Raw genomic sequence first — 15359 nt, forward strand, 5'->3', positions numbered from 1 at the left:
ACCCTATTTTCTTTTCAGACATTTGACAAATGTTTCCTGGGCTCTTCAGAAACAGCAGATGCCAATCGGGTGTTTTGTGGACAAATGACATCTGTTTACCTTTTTAGTGAGGCTCTCAATGCTGCTCAGATCTTTGCCATTTATCAGCTTGGTCTGGGATATAAGGTAGTGTGGAACTGACTATAAAGCTTGCAAAATTTAATTCTGATAATGTTCTTTATGGTGGATTTTAAGAATGTTGTGACACCTCTATGTGCCTCTGAAAATATTCATACCATGTGATTTTTTTATTAAACTGTTCCACATTTTTTTCCGTAAGCGCCTACGTATCTTCTTACAAACTACAAGTAAACATTAATTCAATTATTTAATTGGGTTCTTGTTTACATCTCAAAATTTCTGTGTTGGTGGTTGGGAGAGGGATAACAACACTTTTCTCTGGCTAGATTAACTTCCTCATTGAGGCTGAAAACTAGATCAAGTATTTATGTATTTGTTTTAGGAAAGTAGATTTGTAGTTGATTTTGCTAGTCAGTTTTTCTTAATGTGTGAAGTTAGTGCTGAAGATTAGTTTTGTTGCGGTGATTTATTATTTGTTTTGTCATGGCCCTGAGGGGTACTAATTGAAGACTTATTCCCCAGCAGCTGTACAAACATACGTTGAAAAGATGGTTCCTATTCTGTCTGTTCCTCAATTATTAGTTCCTTCTGAGTGAACATTGTTGACTGTCATTCTGTTTCTTAGCTAATATCTTACTTTCACATTATCTACTATTTTGGCAATGTCACTCTTCAGGGGTCAAAACAGAAATCTTGCAGTTGTAATTCTGTAAAATTGATTAAGAAGCAATGTCATTTTCTGTTAATAATTGTGTTCAAAACTGTATTTTCAATGTATATGACCTATTTTTTTTTCCTTTTCTTCAACCCTGCTTCTCTTTCCAGGGAACATTTAAATTCAAGGCAGAAAGTGATCTCTTCCTTGATGAACATCACAAATTATTGCTGTATGATGGCAAACTATCCAGTGCTATTGCTTTTATGTACAATCCAAGGGCTACAGATGCACAGCTCTGTCTAGAGTCATCCCCTAAGGATAACCCTTCTATTTTTGTTCATTCACCACATGCGCTCATGCTGCAGGTATATCAACATTTTCATAGATTTGGAGGATATAGGTGATTTTTGTTTGAAAACCTGAAAATCAAATTTTACAGGGATTTGGATGAGATAGGGAGTAGCTGCTGATAAATGTATTTTTTTTTTTTTTTTTCTCTCTGGGTCATCTCGGTTCTTCTTGCAGTTCCTAACACAGCTGAGTACTTTACTATCTCAATCTCTGAAGCGATGTGGGTGGTGAGGAGTCAATATTAGTTGCTGAAATTACCAAGCCTGTGTATACTGTCAGGCCACCTGACTTTTTTCTGGCCATTTTCTGAACTGGAACATCTGTGTTAACTGCATTGAGGAAAATAACCGATCTTCTCTGATCTTCCTTCCCTCTGTTTCATAATTCTACTTCAGTTTGTAATGTTGTGCGTATAGTCAGATGGACCTTTACCTAATTGGTGTGTGGACGTGTTATCTGCTTCTTGAATTAATATGGATGCACATCAGTTCTAAGAAAAGGTTTCTTTTAAAAAGGTTACAGCCTAAAAAATCTTCGTATTACTAAGAAACTGTGTTAACCTGTCGGAAACATTCTTCTTCCTAATGGGTCCTCTGCAAATATTGCCTATCTCCAGTCCTTTGCCCTGTTGATATGATACTCTTTTCTTCCCTATGCTTTGAATGCATTAGTCTTTTAATTTGCTAGAAGCTTTTTCTAGAGTTTCCATATTATTAAAGACTTGTTTTAGAGTTTGAAAGCCACCTCCTATATATTCATCTGAGTATCTACAGTGCAGATGGTCTCTAAAGCCAGACAGGGCATTTAGGGTGGCTGTAGCTGTAGGTCTTTTTTGGTAATAGTACAGTTTTTATATTGAAGAAATTTTGAACTGTTTCTAACAAACTATTAATAACAGTTTCTCAAAGAGATCTCTATTTATTTTTTGTCAGGATGTGAAAGCAGTCTTAACACATTCTATACAAAGTGCCCTGCATTCTATTGGAGGAGTGCAGGTACTTTTCCCTCTCTTCGCACAATTGGACTACAGGCAATATTCATCAGACCACGTAGACACAACTGTTTGGTGAGTGTGTTGTAGTTACTGTGTTCTGTTCTTTGTTTCTTTTTTATGTATATGAAATTAGCTCTTGCTCTAATAAATAGCATTGTAGTTTAAATTCACTTGTGGAACGATCAGTTATGTCTAAAAACAAAAAGATGGTGGTGGAGTTCAGCATATAGTGAAGTAAGTTTGTATTGAATTTTCTTTGACAGTTCACACAATCAAAAGGCATGCGTTTTCTACCTCACATTTTGTTGTGTAACAGAATTATGGACAACTCTTTCTGAGCTTATTCCTGTCACAGAAAATCCATTGGGGAGGGCTTCTAGAGAAAGCCCTGAAAATATGAAATTTTCAGTTATATTTAGTTGTTCCTTGGATTTTTTTGTCTTTAGACATTATGGAAGATGGATCTTCAAAGCAAAACAGAGGAATGAAAACGTGATCTGTTTTCAGCTCACTTGTTAGCATTCTTGAAATAGTATTTTGACATCTGAAGTAAAACCTAAAATGGTCTAGAGCTGTCATTTTTCTTTCCTCTATTACTCATTATTACTTCTGGGCTTTAAGAGCGTATAAATCTTTTGGCTTTTCCTCTGGTTTCAACACTGTTTTCACTCAGTCCAACTTCTGAACAGGCACAGAAACTGGAGTAATTCCTCAGAGTAGTACTAAAGCAAATGAATTGCTTTTTAGAGTCATGGTTTATTTGTTCTGTTTCACTGCAATTGTAGTTTCATGACTGTTGAAAAATGATCTACTTCCATACTGTCGTGAAAAGGGAGTGGCCACAATGTTCCTTCAGCCCATTTGTGTATCTCAAGACCTCTCCTGAGATGGCTCAGTCTTGTACATCTATGTGATGAGTCGAGGATTTGATCCAGATGCCAAGTAACCTATCAAGAGAGGGTTTTTCGGCTGGCTGGTGTTGATACGTAGGCACTAATGTTGTGACACAAGGGCAGGGGCATGAACATTCCTTCTGGCAGCATTGTGGAGTTGTATTAATTCAAACCAGTAGCAAAGCTGTCTAGAGAAATACTTCCAATATGTGCTCATGGGAAAGCAAAGCAGTATCAAGTGGAATAGCATTTGTCTCTGATCTTGCAGAATTCTGTAACTGAAACATGAAGCAGAGAGAACCACACGCAATATTGCTGTTCTGCAAGAATGTGTTTTTAAAATAATTTTGCTATTATCTCAGAGTCCAAAGTTTCAAGTTAGAAATGCATTAATAGCAAGAAATTAGAGCTTTCTAAATTCAATCTTTGATTTTGTTTTAGAAATTCTGATCTAAGCACTTATTTAATGCATTAATTTTATTTCTGGTCTTTGTGTTGGAAGAGTTAATTTGAAAATACCTTTTGTCTCATTGTGGTAACGCTTTACTAAAATACTATATTTTTCAGTTCTACATTATTGGCTTTTATCATGGAGTTGTTGAAGAACTCCATTGCTATGCAAGAACAGATGCTTTCCTGTAAGGGCTTCCTTGTGATAGGATATAGTCTGGAAAAGGTAAAACAATACTTTTTTCATGTCTCGCATTAATGTTGCGGGTTTTGGGGGGAGAAATAATCTTCCTAGACTGTTGCAGGGTTCTTGCTTAAGCAGATTTTCTTTTACAGTCTTCCAAAGCCCATGTTACACGAGCTGTACTAGAGTTATGCCTTGCCTTTTCAAAATACCTGAGCAACTTACAAAATGGGGTGCCCTTGCTGAAACAGCTGTGTGATCATGTTCTCCTTAACCCTGCAATATGGATTCATATCCCAGCACAGGTAAAATTGTTTATTCTTATGAATAAGGTACCTTTTGATATATCTTTTTCAGAAGTTTTGAGACTAAGCCTTGCCTGCCACAATTCAAGATCCTGGCTCCCAGCAGAAATTACACAGGAACTGTTTCCAGGCTACTCTTCTGCATATAGTGGTCAAGTGTTGCAAACTCCCAAAACATTCAGCAAGTTTGGAAACCTGCAGCACTCAGCAGAGCAGAGTGTGGTGACTTCTGGGGTTTCTGACCCAGTCAGCGTTCAGATGGAGTAATAGGCAAACCCCAGCAATTTTTAAGAGAAACCATGCTGGGTGTCTAACTTGCAGTCTTTGTTTAAATTGACGTTGTCCCTGAAGAGTTCTTTTGTTTTGTTGAGTCTGTGTTCTTTGAGAATGAACTGCTTGGCTGGAAGCTTTCCAGTTAGTTCTACGTAAAATCTTTTTACCAGATTTTTTTCTTGATCCCCTCCATGGGAGTTTGTTACTCATTTCAAAAACTGAGACAGCACTAACAATGTTACTGTTGAGGTTACGGTAAAACATTTGTTTGGTACAGCTAACGTAAATTAATAAGTAATTACTTAAGTCATTATTTCTCAGCAGTAAAGAAATAAATTTATTATAGGCTTAAATGCTTATATATGCACCTTCCCATAATAAAGGGATACTTTCTGTGTGAAGTCAGTACTTCTGATAAATGTTGGAATCTTTCTAGTTACAGGTAGCATTAACCGAAGGAAATTAAAAAAAATATATATTGGACAAAAAATCTTTGACATTTTTTTTCTTGACTTTATCTGATCAGCAAAGTTTTGTTACTCTCAACATTTACCCTCTGTCATTTTGTTTTACGCATAACATCATCCAAGGAGAAAACACTTGTCCACAGGATGGCAGCCTCTTTGTTCATTAAGTTCATGATGAACCCTCTACTTCTTGATTTATTTTTTAGAACATTTGTGGTTGTTTCAATACTTTCTGGATATAGTGTATAGACATGGGAATAATTAATGGAAAACCTTGTGTAGGTTATTGCTTTTTCACGAAGAAATTGAAGGATTACTCATGGCTTGGAATTTACTATATTTAGTCTTTCTCTTGTTTTAAGATCTTTAAAAGGTGTATTTTGATGTAGTACAACATTTTCAGTCCTTTGTTCTTGGAGAGGACTTAAAGCCCTCACTTTTTTAAGGAATTTTGTTTTGCTTTTTAAACAGATCATTTGAAAGTTTTATGTTAATCCTTTGTCAAACTCCAAAAAACATGAAATGTGGTTATGCAAACAGTCATTAATTTCAGGTTCTGAACTAATATCAAGAATCAACACCGTGGCATAAATATTACAGATAGCTTACAAAAGAATTATTTCCTCTCTGCAAATAATTGTAGTGGGCATTTCATTTGTCTTTTCTTTTTATGTTGCTCTACAAAATACGCCATTTTATTAATAAATCTTTAAATTTCTGGTAGCTAAGTGTTCTGGTAATTATAATAATAAAAAATAATTTGTAAGTTCATCTGTGAAGGAGGATAGAAGCGTACATATTTTATCTCAATATGTGAGCCAGCAACATGTCTGTGTGGCTAAGGTGGCCAACAAGATGCTGGGCTGCATTAGGCAGAGTGTAGCCAGCAGGTTGAGGGAGGTAGTCTTCCCCTTCTACTCAACGTTTGTGTGACACATCTGGGCTGCTACATCCAGTTCTGAGCTCTCCCCAGTGTAAGGGAGACACAAACATATGGAGCAGGTCTAGCAGCAGGCAGAGAAGATTAAGGGACTGGAGCATCTGACATATGAGGAGAGGCTGAGAGAGCTGAGACTATTCAGCCTGGATAAGAGAAGGCTCAGGCAGGATCATCTTGTTGTGCCCAAATACTTAGTGGGGGAGGGAAGACAGATCTAGATTCTTTGTGGAGCCCAGTGAAAAGGAGGAGAGGCAATGGGGCACAAATTAAAGACAAGAAATTCAATGTAAATGAAAGTAACAACTTCCTTACTATGAGGATGAGCAAACTAGAACAAATAGCTCAGAGAGGTTATGGAGTGTCCATCTTTGAATATTTTCAAACCCAGCTGGGCACAGTCCAGAACAGTTTGGTATAGTTGACCCTATTCTGATCAGGGAGTTTGGATGATCTCCAGGGTCTTTTAAAAAACAAACAGCAACAAACCCCACAACAATCTATAGTTTTAGAAATGAAATCATTTTTCATCAGTTTGTAAGAGCTTTCAGAGTTTTGTGACTATGCTGAGAAAATCTATTCCTTTAAGAGATTTTAATATATGAAATTTAAGAATGCAGTTGCCTGATATGCTCTAATTTTTCTTTAATGATTTTTAATCTCATAACTGGGTGTTGTAGGTTCAGCTGATCCTGTATACTTACTTGTCTACGGAGTTCATTGGCACTGTTAACATCTATGGTGCAATCCGGAGGGTTGGGACCGTTCTTTTGGTCATGCATACCCTGAAGTATTATTACTGGGTAGTCAATCCTCAGGATCGCAGTGGTATAACTCCCAAAGGCGTAGGTATGTATTAATTTCTACTCTCACAAGCTAATGTTTGTTTTAAGCAGTGCTGTATGCAGTGTATAGAGGAGAACTGTAAGTGTTTCGGATATTTTAATGGAATGGGTTTGCTGGAACAGTTCAAGCAGAGTCCGTAGGATATTCTTGAAAAAGGTCTTTTAAAGAAACTAATGAAAACATTTGAAGAAAATAATATCCTCTGTGACCAAAGACCCACATGAAATAATACTGGATGGAAGTGATTGTAGAAATGGTAGGGTTTTAAAAGGGTAGACTTGCGCCTGGTGGCAAAGAATACTTTGTAGTATTTAGCATTCTATAAATAGTAAAGGTAACTTTTTTGTCTATTTTTTTAGTGAAAATATGAATTTGCTTAATCAGTTTCTGAACTGATTTATTGAACCTAAGGAAAGTATATATGTAGGGTAATCTTATTTAAATTAATGGCTGATTTTCACTAGGCTGGTCTGTATTGAAAATAACTGTTCTTAAACCAAATATTCCTGTGTGCTTATCCTGTATAGGATACGTAGGCTTGTATAATCACTTGCATTTGCTACTTGATTTGCTTTTCCCTGATAAATAAGATCATAAAAATGTGAACCTATGAGCAAATGTAAAAGCTATTCCTAGAAATCTACTTGCAACTGTTCATTTGCTTTTGGTATGAAAGCTTTTACTTGGCTTTGACATTTGGTTGCACCTGTTGTTTTAACCCTGCCTCTCCTGGGAACTACTCAGTGTTTGAGTATTTAAAATGTTTTAGTGGAGGTCTGCTTTGCACAGAAATGGCAGAAACAAGTCGTCTTGACTTGGAGTTAACAAATTGGCTTTCCAGGTAATCTTCAGATATGGCATTGTAGGATTGATTTTTATTGTGTGTAGCCAACATGTAATAAAGGCATGTAGCTCTTCCTTTCAGCTTTTGTAGAAGAACTTTTAAAAACAATCTTAAACTGCAAAAAATATCTGGAAATTCTGACAAAGTTCTCATATCAATCTTTTTCCTTGCGTGAAGTTGGTTCATGGATCTTGCAAACAATCAAATTTTGAAAAAAATGTAGAGGAGTTTAGAAAACCATATTTAATAAAAGTTTACTAGAACCTCACTGGTCAGGGATTTTACTAATAAATAGTAATGGAATGTATTATTATTTTGTAGTTTGAAATGAAAGAAAAATAGCTGTGCCTATCATTGTGTCCTCTTCACACAGTGAATGCCTTTTATGTTCTGTGTGTTAAAATGTATGCTATGCTATTAAGCACTGTTAATTTGCATTCCATGTATCTACTTTTCTTTCTTTGTAGATGGGCCACGGCCTACTCAAAAAGAAATTTTATCTTTGCGAGCATTCTTGTTGATGTTCGTTAAACAGCTAGTGATGAAGGTAGGATATCCGAATTTACTTTTATAAGGAAATCCACTTTAATATAGTATTTTTTTCTAAGCATGTTGAGTTTTATAAACAAGTAAATAGAAATACCACATAAGGTGCATCTTTTGTTGTGGCTCTTGCCACAGACTGCAGTGCTGGAAAATGTGTTTTTCTCCTGTTTAAGCTGTTTTAATCAGAAATAGAGCTGTTACATCGTTACCTTAGAAAAAAGAAAATGCCATGTGCATCTGAAGTGCTTAAAGACCAAAGAGCAGTATTTGACATTATATGCTGTGGGCCAGTTGGACAGAGGAGAATGAGAGAGAGAGACTACCAATAAATATTACAACCAGTTGTTACACAGTAGAGGAATACAGCAATTCAGCAGTTGTACTGCTTATAGAGTTGTCTTAACTCTTTCCTATTGTAAGTTCTGATTTCTCTCTTCTTCCTTCCCTTCTGTATGCCATGTCTTCGCTGTGTTTGAATCTAGCTCCCTTTCCTTTCTTCCTCTGTGTTGCTAAGGGACCCTGTGCTGTTATCCAGAGCCCCAGCAACTACCAGAAAAGTTCTGCTCCTGATTCTCATCCTTTTTCTTTAAAGCAAATGCAACTGAAGTGTAGGGGAAAAAATAAGTTATCAAACTCCAAAGGACTTTCATTAAAATTTAGTTTGACTTTTGTTTTTTTTTTTCTGTCAGAGCTTGGACAGTTTAGGATAAAGTTCCACAGAGATGGTAAAAACGATGACCATTATAATATGCTGACTTCTCTGCAAATTTTCTATTTGTACACAATGGTGCAAAATCTTTTGGGGAATTGTGAGACTTACTTTAAAAAATGAAAGCCCTAGAAATGAAGCAATCTGCTCTTCCCTGATCCTGTTCTTATAAACTAATATTTTTGTTTTTATTTTCACCAAAAAACCCTCAAGGCATATTCCTGATCATTTATGGCTTTTAATTCCTGTGAAATTGAAAGCAACTGAAGTTAGGATTCCATAGTGGAAAGTAAGAAGCAAAATTGGCTATAGGCTTAGCTAACAGGTTTATAATTAAAAATACAGGTATACTTTGAATCCTCTTTGCCACCTTAATTTAATTATTTTACTAATGGAAAGTTCTCAGTTCATATTCTGTGTATCAATAAACATGCATTGTTATGTTACTCTAGCAATTTCTTGTACTGTATTACTGTCCAGCCTATTTTTATTCCTGCATTGGAGTTGTCTTAATGCACTTCTTCTGACCTTCAGTGGGTCCTTTCTGTGCAGCTAAAAAACTATATTCTATCTATGAAACTATTATAGAACCAAATGAAAGCAAATTTGCCTTGTTGAGATACTGTGTAACAATAACGGCTTGTAATGATGCTCTTTTGGGAATGATTCTTTTGTACTTGAAAGATGATGGTTAAAACTCCTTTATTTTTAAAGGACTATGGAATAAAAGAAGAAGAATTGCAGGCAATCCTCAATTATCTTCTCACTATCCATGAGGTAATTTTGAAATGTTTGTTTTTCTGTGCAATACTTCTGCAGTTTGTGATCACAAAAGTATCTATATTTCCACGTATTACCTTCTTTATGCCACAAGATGGCTCTGTAGAGGAAGTAGCAAATACTAACTATTGTAGTGTGCCGAACTGCCAATATTCTTGAAGTGATTTAAGCACTATGTTCAATGTTAAATTGAAGTTCATTAAGCCAGTAAGTCAAAATGGTTTCCTATGTTGTTCTGAAAACCGATTTGCCAAGCAGAAAAACAGATGGTGAGACTGACTTAAAAAAAAAAAAAAAAGACAAAATGTTGTTTTATGCTGGCTAAGTAATATTTTTGTTTTGTTTTTCAGTCCTTTTTATTTTGCTTCTTAAATAAAGCAATAAAATTGAAAACATGCATTAAAAAATAAAGATGCATGTTAATGGCATCTACAAGAAGCATATAAACTTAATTGGGAGAAAATGTTGGTTACCACTGATACATCTGCATCTTCATATTTTAGCACCAGGAAAAGGCACTTTATGCCAGATGCAACATCAAAGACAAGGGAAATGGGGACATAAATCTAACTGATCTCATCTCTGTAAGGGTGCTTGAAATGGGTAAAATAAGGAATTAATTGAACTTCAAGCAGTAGAGGTTTTCTTTTTCTTTTCTGTTTACACCTATATTTTTATTTTATTCTCTGTGCTTGTTACTGGTCCATACGCTTAGCAGTATCATGGTGAAGCAACTTAAGTCATTCTACTTTATATAGAGATGTAAAAAATAAGACTAACATATAAGAGTAAACCAGAAGAGCAAAAGCTTTATGTGGCCTTCAGATAAGAAGGTTATATTTTTACTTTTTAAAGTTTGCATGGTCAAGTCTACAATGCTGAATCCCAAAGAATTAGGTATCTAGATGTATACTCAGGAAAACATTGAGAAAGTAAAATTCAGCCTTATCATAGGGCCTATTCATCAGTGATCATGTATGTGATGTAAGCTAGTAATATCTTAAGGTGAAAACAGTTCAGAGGGATGTAAAATTGGTTTTCTGGTAGGGAAAGTACCAGAATATTTGTTCAAAAGTGGAAAATTCTGACAGCATTCCTTTTAATACCATGAAGAATGGGAAAAGAAGAAACAGATATAACTTGATAGGTTATTTATAATTAACTTGGAACAAATTCATAAGCTATAGTTTAAAGTGCTTTAGACTATTAGTGTGAAAAACTTTATTGAACAGCTTGAATTACCCATTTTAAACATTGCCTGTGGCAAGCTGTGGTATTTTTTTTCCCTAGGGTGGACATTTATTAGTAGAGATTTTATGTTAAACACCACCCTGTGTCCCAGAAAATGTGCGGCATTTATTTCTAGCTCCTGTGCAGTAAAAGAGAGGGAAATGTGCGTACAAATGAGTATGTGCATGGAAAGAAATAACGTAGTCTAATGGTCCATTCCCTGTCAAAGGCTTACTTCCCAGACACAGATGTGTCACTTTTCACTCTATAAACAGAAGTATTTTTTCATAATATTTTCTCCTGGTTACGTGCATTTGCCTTCCAGGTCTATAGCTCTTTTGATCCTGGCCTAATTGTTTTGGTCCTTGGTTTACTATTAACTATCCAGATAATTTTGAAGTATTTTGTAGTGATACTTTTAACCAAAACAATGCCCTAGCATAGATGCATTTTAATTCAAACTTATAACTTTTATTCAACAGGATGACAATCTAATGGATGTCTTGCAGTTGCTTGTTGCTCTGATGTCAGAGCATCCAAGTTCTATGATCCCTGCTTTTGATCAGAGGAATGGATTACAGTAAGTTGAATTTTGTAAGTGGGAAAGGAAATAGTACTTTGACCATACTGTTGCTTGCTAGAATTCCCATGAAATCTGAAAGGTCCTCATCAGTGCATGTGTTGCAGTCTCAGACTCCTCCTCTTGCAAGATTTTTGTGTGCAGGTGTTCTTTTGACAAGAGGTGATGTTGGATTTATCATCAATGAGGCCTTTTTAAAAAAATGTTTCCAAGCTGCTGGTCGTGCTTAAACAGGTAGTAATCAATTTGAGTTAGTCTATACATAGAAGTTAAGTCTTCATCTACAAACATTTAGTCTTTTGCCTCCCATTCTTGCATATGTTTTTGGAATGGGAGGGTTTGACAAAAATTGTTTCAGGTTTCTTCTTATCTTTGTTAGCTTTTTTTTTTTTAAAAAAAGTTTAGAGCATTATCAGACTTTCTCAGAAGAAACCCTTTATTTGTTTAAATTGTCACTCTGTTGTGGACTGTTCATCATCTGTTCCCCACAAAATGATACTGCTTAACACTACTGTGATATAAAAGTAGGGAAAGTAGCAAATTCTACTAACAGTAAAAGCATAGGAAAAGATCTGTTAGAAAAAGGCTCTTGTGACTCTGATTTTCTATTGTAGTTCTTAGAGAGTTATCACATTATTGAACTTTTCTAATTTAAAATGAATCTGCCTGGACATGGCAGGGAAAAGATTGGAACAGGCAAGCAAATAGAAGAACAATTCCTAGAAGAGTATGTAGAATAGTAATTCTCTTGCTATATAACGACAGAGTCTCATTTCATACATTTTGTTGCACCTATTGGTTAACCTCCATTTATACATACATTTTTTTTTCAGTTGCCCTTTCTCAAGAGACAACATTCAGGCACGTTCATAATTGTTTCCTTCCTTCTTAGTGCTAGGCTGTGTTTTTTTTACTGATTTTCTTCAGCTTTGACTTCATTTGTATGGTAATGTATTACGCTATGGGAAACTAATAAAAACTCTAAATAATAAAGTATTTGAATGTCATGTTGGGTCTCCAATGTAATATGTTTGTTTTTATTTAACAACTGGCAGTAGACATTTTCTTTTTTATTAACTAGTATATGGGCAAGTCAGTATGAATAGTGAGTCCACTGTGGGAAATCATTTTGCTCTCCTGTCTCGTTTGTTACATTCCTTGCTCTGGTATCGTCTCCAGTCACTTAATGGGTTGCTTGTATGCGTAGTGATATACCTGCTCTTTGCAATTTTTTTAATAGCTAAAAATTTAAAATTAACCAATCTGAATAAATAATTGAACAAAAATATACTTTTAATTTACTTAGGGAACCGTCATACTGTTAAGAAAAGCAGGGAAACGGATTATGCTCATTGGATGAACAGTGTATAGTTGGCATGCTCAGTGGTTTGGTTCTATAGTTGATGTGCTTTCAGCTTTCTCCAACATAAATTATTTGTTATAGATTATTTTTAATCACTCATGAGATTTCATTAAGGTTCTAATATAGAACTAGATTTTGTCTTAGTTGTCTTAGTTGTCTTAGATGAGGTGTCCTGGGATTATTTACCCTTTCCTGTCTTTAGCTATGTAAAAGTAAAGTAATATATAACTAGCGGTGAATGCTCAGTTACGTATAGGTAAGGTCTATATATTCTGGATAAGTCCTTTGAACTGTTTATGACTGGCTGAACTAAAATGCAGTGTTGTAACACGGGATATTTTTGGAAAGGGTCTAGAATCATGGAGATCTGTGTGTGTTTGTTTTTTTTTTTTTTTTAAATAAAGTTATGCAAATTTCCTCAGGAATGTACTCAGGAATGTATATACATGTAAAGGTCCAGTAAGACGCTGTGCCTCCATCCAATATAATTGTCATGGAACATTAGGAAATTATTATTATTTTATTATTATTATTTTTTTAAGAGAGAGCTTAGTAGTCCTTGTTGTTGTAATCAAATAAAATTTGGCAGATGGAAATATCTGCCCAATATAACGGGCTATAGCTGCACCAAAACCAGTTCTCATGGTGGTGAGAACTGTACTGTCTGAAAAAGAAATGAAAGCAAGTAGATGTAACTGATAAATACCTTTACTTTTAGTCTCATGTTGTTATGGGAGACTTGCAAGGATCAAGAAAACATTGCATTTATTTTTTCACACTGATAGAAGATCAGTGTTAGAACCTTTTGCTATCTTAATAAATGTATTTTAATAAAAGCTTAAGTTTTAATTAGTAAAAACAACTGTTTTTTATTTATGAACCTAATAAGACTTTAGTAGCACCTAAACATGGCTGAATACATAGCAAGCATGCAGTGCAAATTATTATTTGAAAAGTTAAGGTCTAGTCTGATTTCTTTTTGTTCAGGAAGTAGAAGGCAGATATGTACATGATGAGATCTGTGCAATATTACAGATTCTATTGGTAATGTCAAATAGAGTTAAGGTTTCTGAACTTCCCACTGTAAGATGACACTTCTAGTTGTTTATTAATTTATCAAACTTTAATCTATTGTATGGATACTCTCCTTGCTGTGTTGACTAAACCCATTTTCTATCTTGCAAAAAAATATTTTAGAACTGTTCAGCTAGCTAAGTCTGGTACTTTGCTACAAATGTGCCCCTCACTCCCTTGGGCTGTCTGAAAGCTGCTTAGTGGAGAATTGTTAGCAGGTATAGAGCAGGAGCTTGGCACTGTGGGGGTGGTGAGAGCCTCTCGGGGGAAAGATTCCCCCAAGTTTTATTGCTGAGTATAATATACATGTGTTGTGGAATATTTCTTTAGTCAGTTTGGGTCAGCTATCCCAGCTGAATACTTGCCCACTCCCAGCCTACTTCCTTGGGGGGCAGAGAAGGTCTGTGCTGTGCAAGCAGTGCTCAGCAACAGTTAAAATGCTGATGTGTTATCAACACTTTTGGTCACAAATTAAAAATGCAGCACTGTACAGGTTGCTCTGAAGAAAAATAACTCTATTCCAGGCAAACCCAGTATAGACACACACTACTATCTGGAATATGCTTTTCTGTGAAAACTTGTCCCAGTTGTTAAAGGAGTAAGTTGCTGAAATCTGCTGTTTATGGCTCTTGCAGTAAGAGCTGAAGATGCACTTCTTTGAAAATAGGGTGGCAGTCAGTTCACTCCAGTCCTTGTGGTGCTGAACATGAGAAATGAGAACAGATTTGCACGGCAAGATATCGAGTACAGGAGACAAAAGTCAACGTGGGTAATATTGAAAGGACAGATAGGAGGGAAAGAGGTATAGGCTTTGCACACCAAGCAGAAAGGTTTGTTGTTGGTAAAGAACGTACTGCTAGAGGATGTATTCCTTCATCAAAGGTCCCTGGTCAGGCAGTGCTCTATTGTCAGCAGAACTCTCTGGAGGCACTGGTTAAGTCTTTTAGAATCAGCTGTAGCAGCTGGTCCATAGGGAAAACAACACCTACCAACTAGCTTAAGGTGTGGATGCCTACAGCAGCAGAATTCTGACAGTGAACTAACTGTTTAGCTTTTTTTGAAAATACAGGTAAACTACATTGAAGGAATTCTGCTTTAAAAACGTAGAGATGAGAAGCTCTCTAGTATTCTGGGACAGTTGAATGGGAGAATGATCCTGACATAACTTTAATGCTGCTTTGGAGAATGGGCTGCCAGGCAGATCACTTCCAACACATGTCCTTAGTTGTTGCGAATTATTGTTTCTCAACTTTTCTGTGGCTCCAACTTGAGAAACCTGACTTCTGGAGGAGATGAGTATTTGCTAGTATAACTACGTTCAGCAGGAGCCTCCTTGTATAAAGAGGGTTGTATAAATGAATTCCTTTTCAAAGCCCTTACATATTTTGACTAGAATGCTAGCTTTGTCTGCAAAATAAAATAAAAAAATCAATTAATCACTGTACCTATACAGCCAGGTATATATTAAAACAATTGCTTGTTTAGTTTTCTGGGTAAATATCAGATTAATAAAGCTTTGCATATAGGAATTGCAGTGGCCTTTTTACAGCCATATATATGCTTTAGATATTGATATTTGGGAGATGGTTAAATTTGACTATAAAATTTGAAAATCTAATTATAAAATGTAAAATCAGAAACAATTGTGCAGTTGACAGAAATGCTATGCTTTTTTCTATTTTTATTAGTAGTCAACCTTTTAAAATAGCCTCAGAAAAACTAATTTGCATTGTACTGCAGATATTATTTTTTCAA

At 35.5% G+C, this 15359-nt stretch overlaps 1 protein-coding gene across 3 annotated transcripts in view; it reads left to right on the forward strand.

The window, feature by feature from the left end:
• LRBA (LPS responsive beige-like anchor protein) overlaps positions 1 to 15359 on the forward strand; it is a 395253-nt gene that overhangs the window by 44585 nt on the left and 335309 nt on the right. For all 3 annotated transcript variants that reach the window (XM_035325418.1, XM_035325421.1, XM_035325419.1), the window contains exons 8-16: positions 19 to 165; positions 946 to 1143; positions 2062 to 2195; positions 3584 to 3692; positions 3803 to 3955; positions 6313 to 6481; positions 7790 to 7869; positions 9292 to 9354; positions 11070 to 11167. In XM_035325418.1, the coding sequence (XP_035181309.1) occupies positions 19 to 165; positions 946 to 1143; positions 2062 to 2195; positions 3584 to 3692; positions 3803 to 3955; positions 6313 to 6481; positions 7790 to 7869; positions 9292 to 9354; positions 11070 to 11167 (1151 nt within the window). The remainder of the gene's footprint in view (positions 1 to 18; positions 166 to 945; positions 1144 to 2061; positions 2196 to 3583; positions 3693 to 3802; positions 3956 to 6312; positions 6482 to 7789; positions 7870 to 9291; positions 9355 to 11069; positions 11168 to 15359) is intronic.

Source organism: Oxyura jamaicensis, chromosome 4 (assembly GCF_011077185.1).
Source record: "Oxyura jamaicensis isolate SHBP4307 breed ruddy duck chromosome 4, BPBGC_Ojam_1.0, whole genome shotgun sequence".
NCBI classification, from domain to species: Eukaryota; Metazoa; Chordata; class Aves; order Anseriformes; family Anatidae; genus Oxyura; species Oxyura jamaicensis.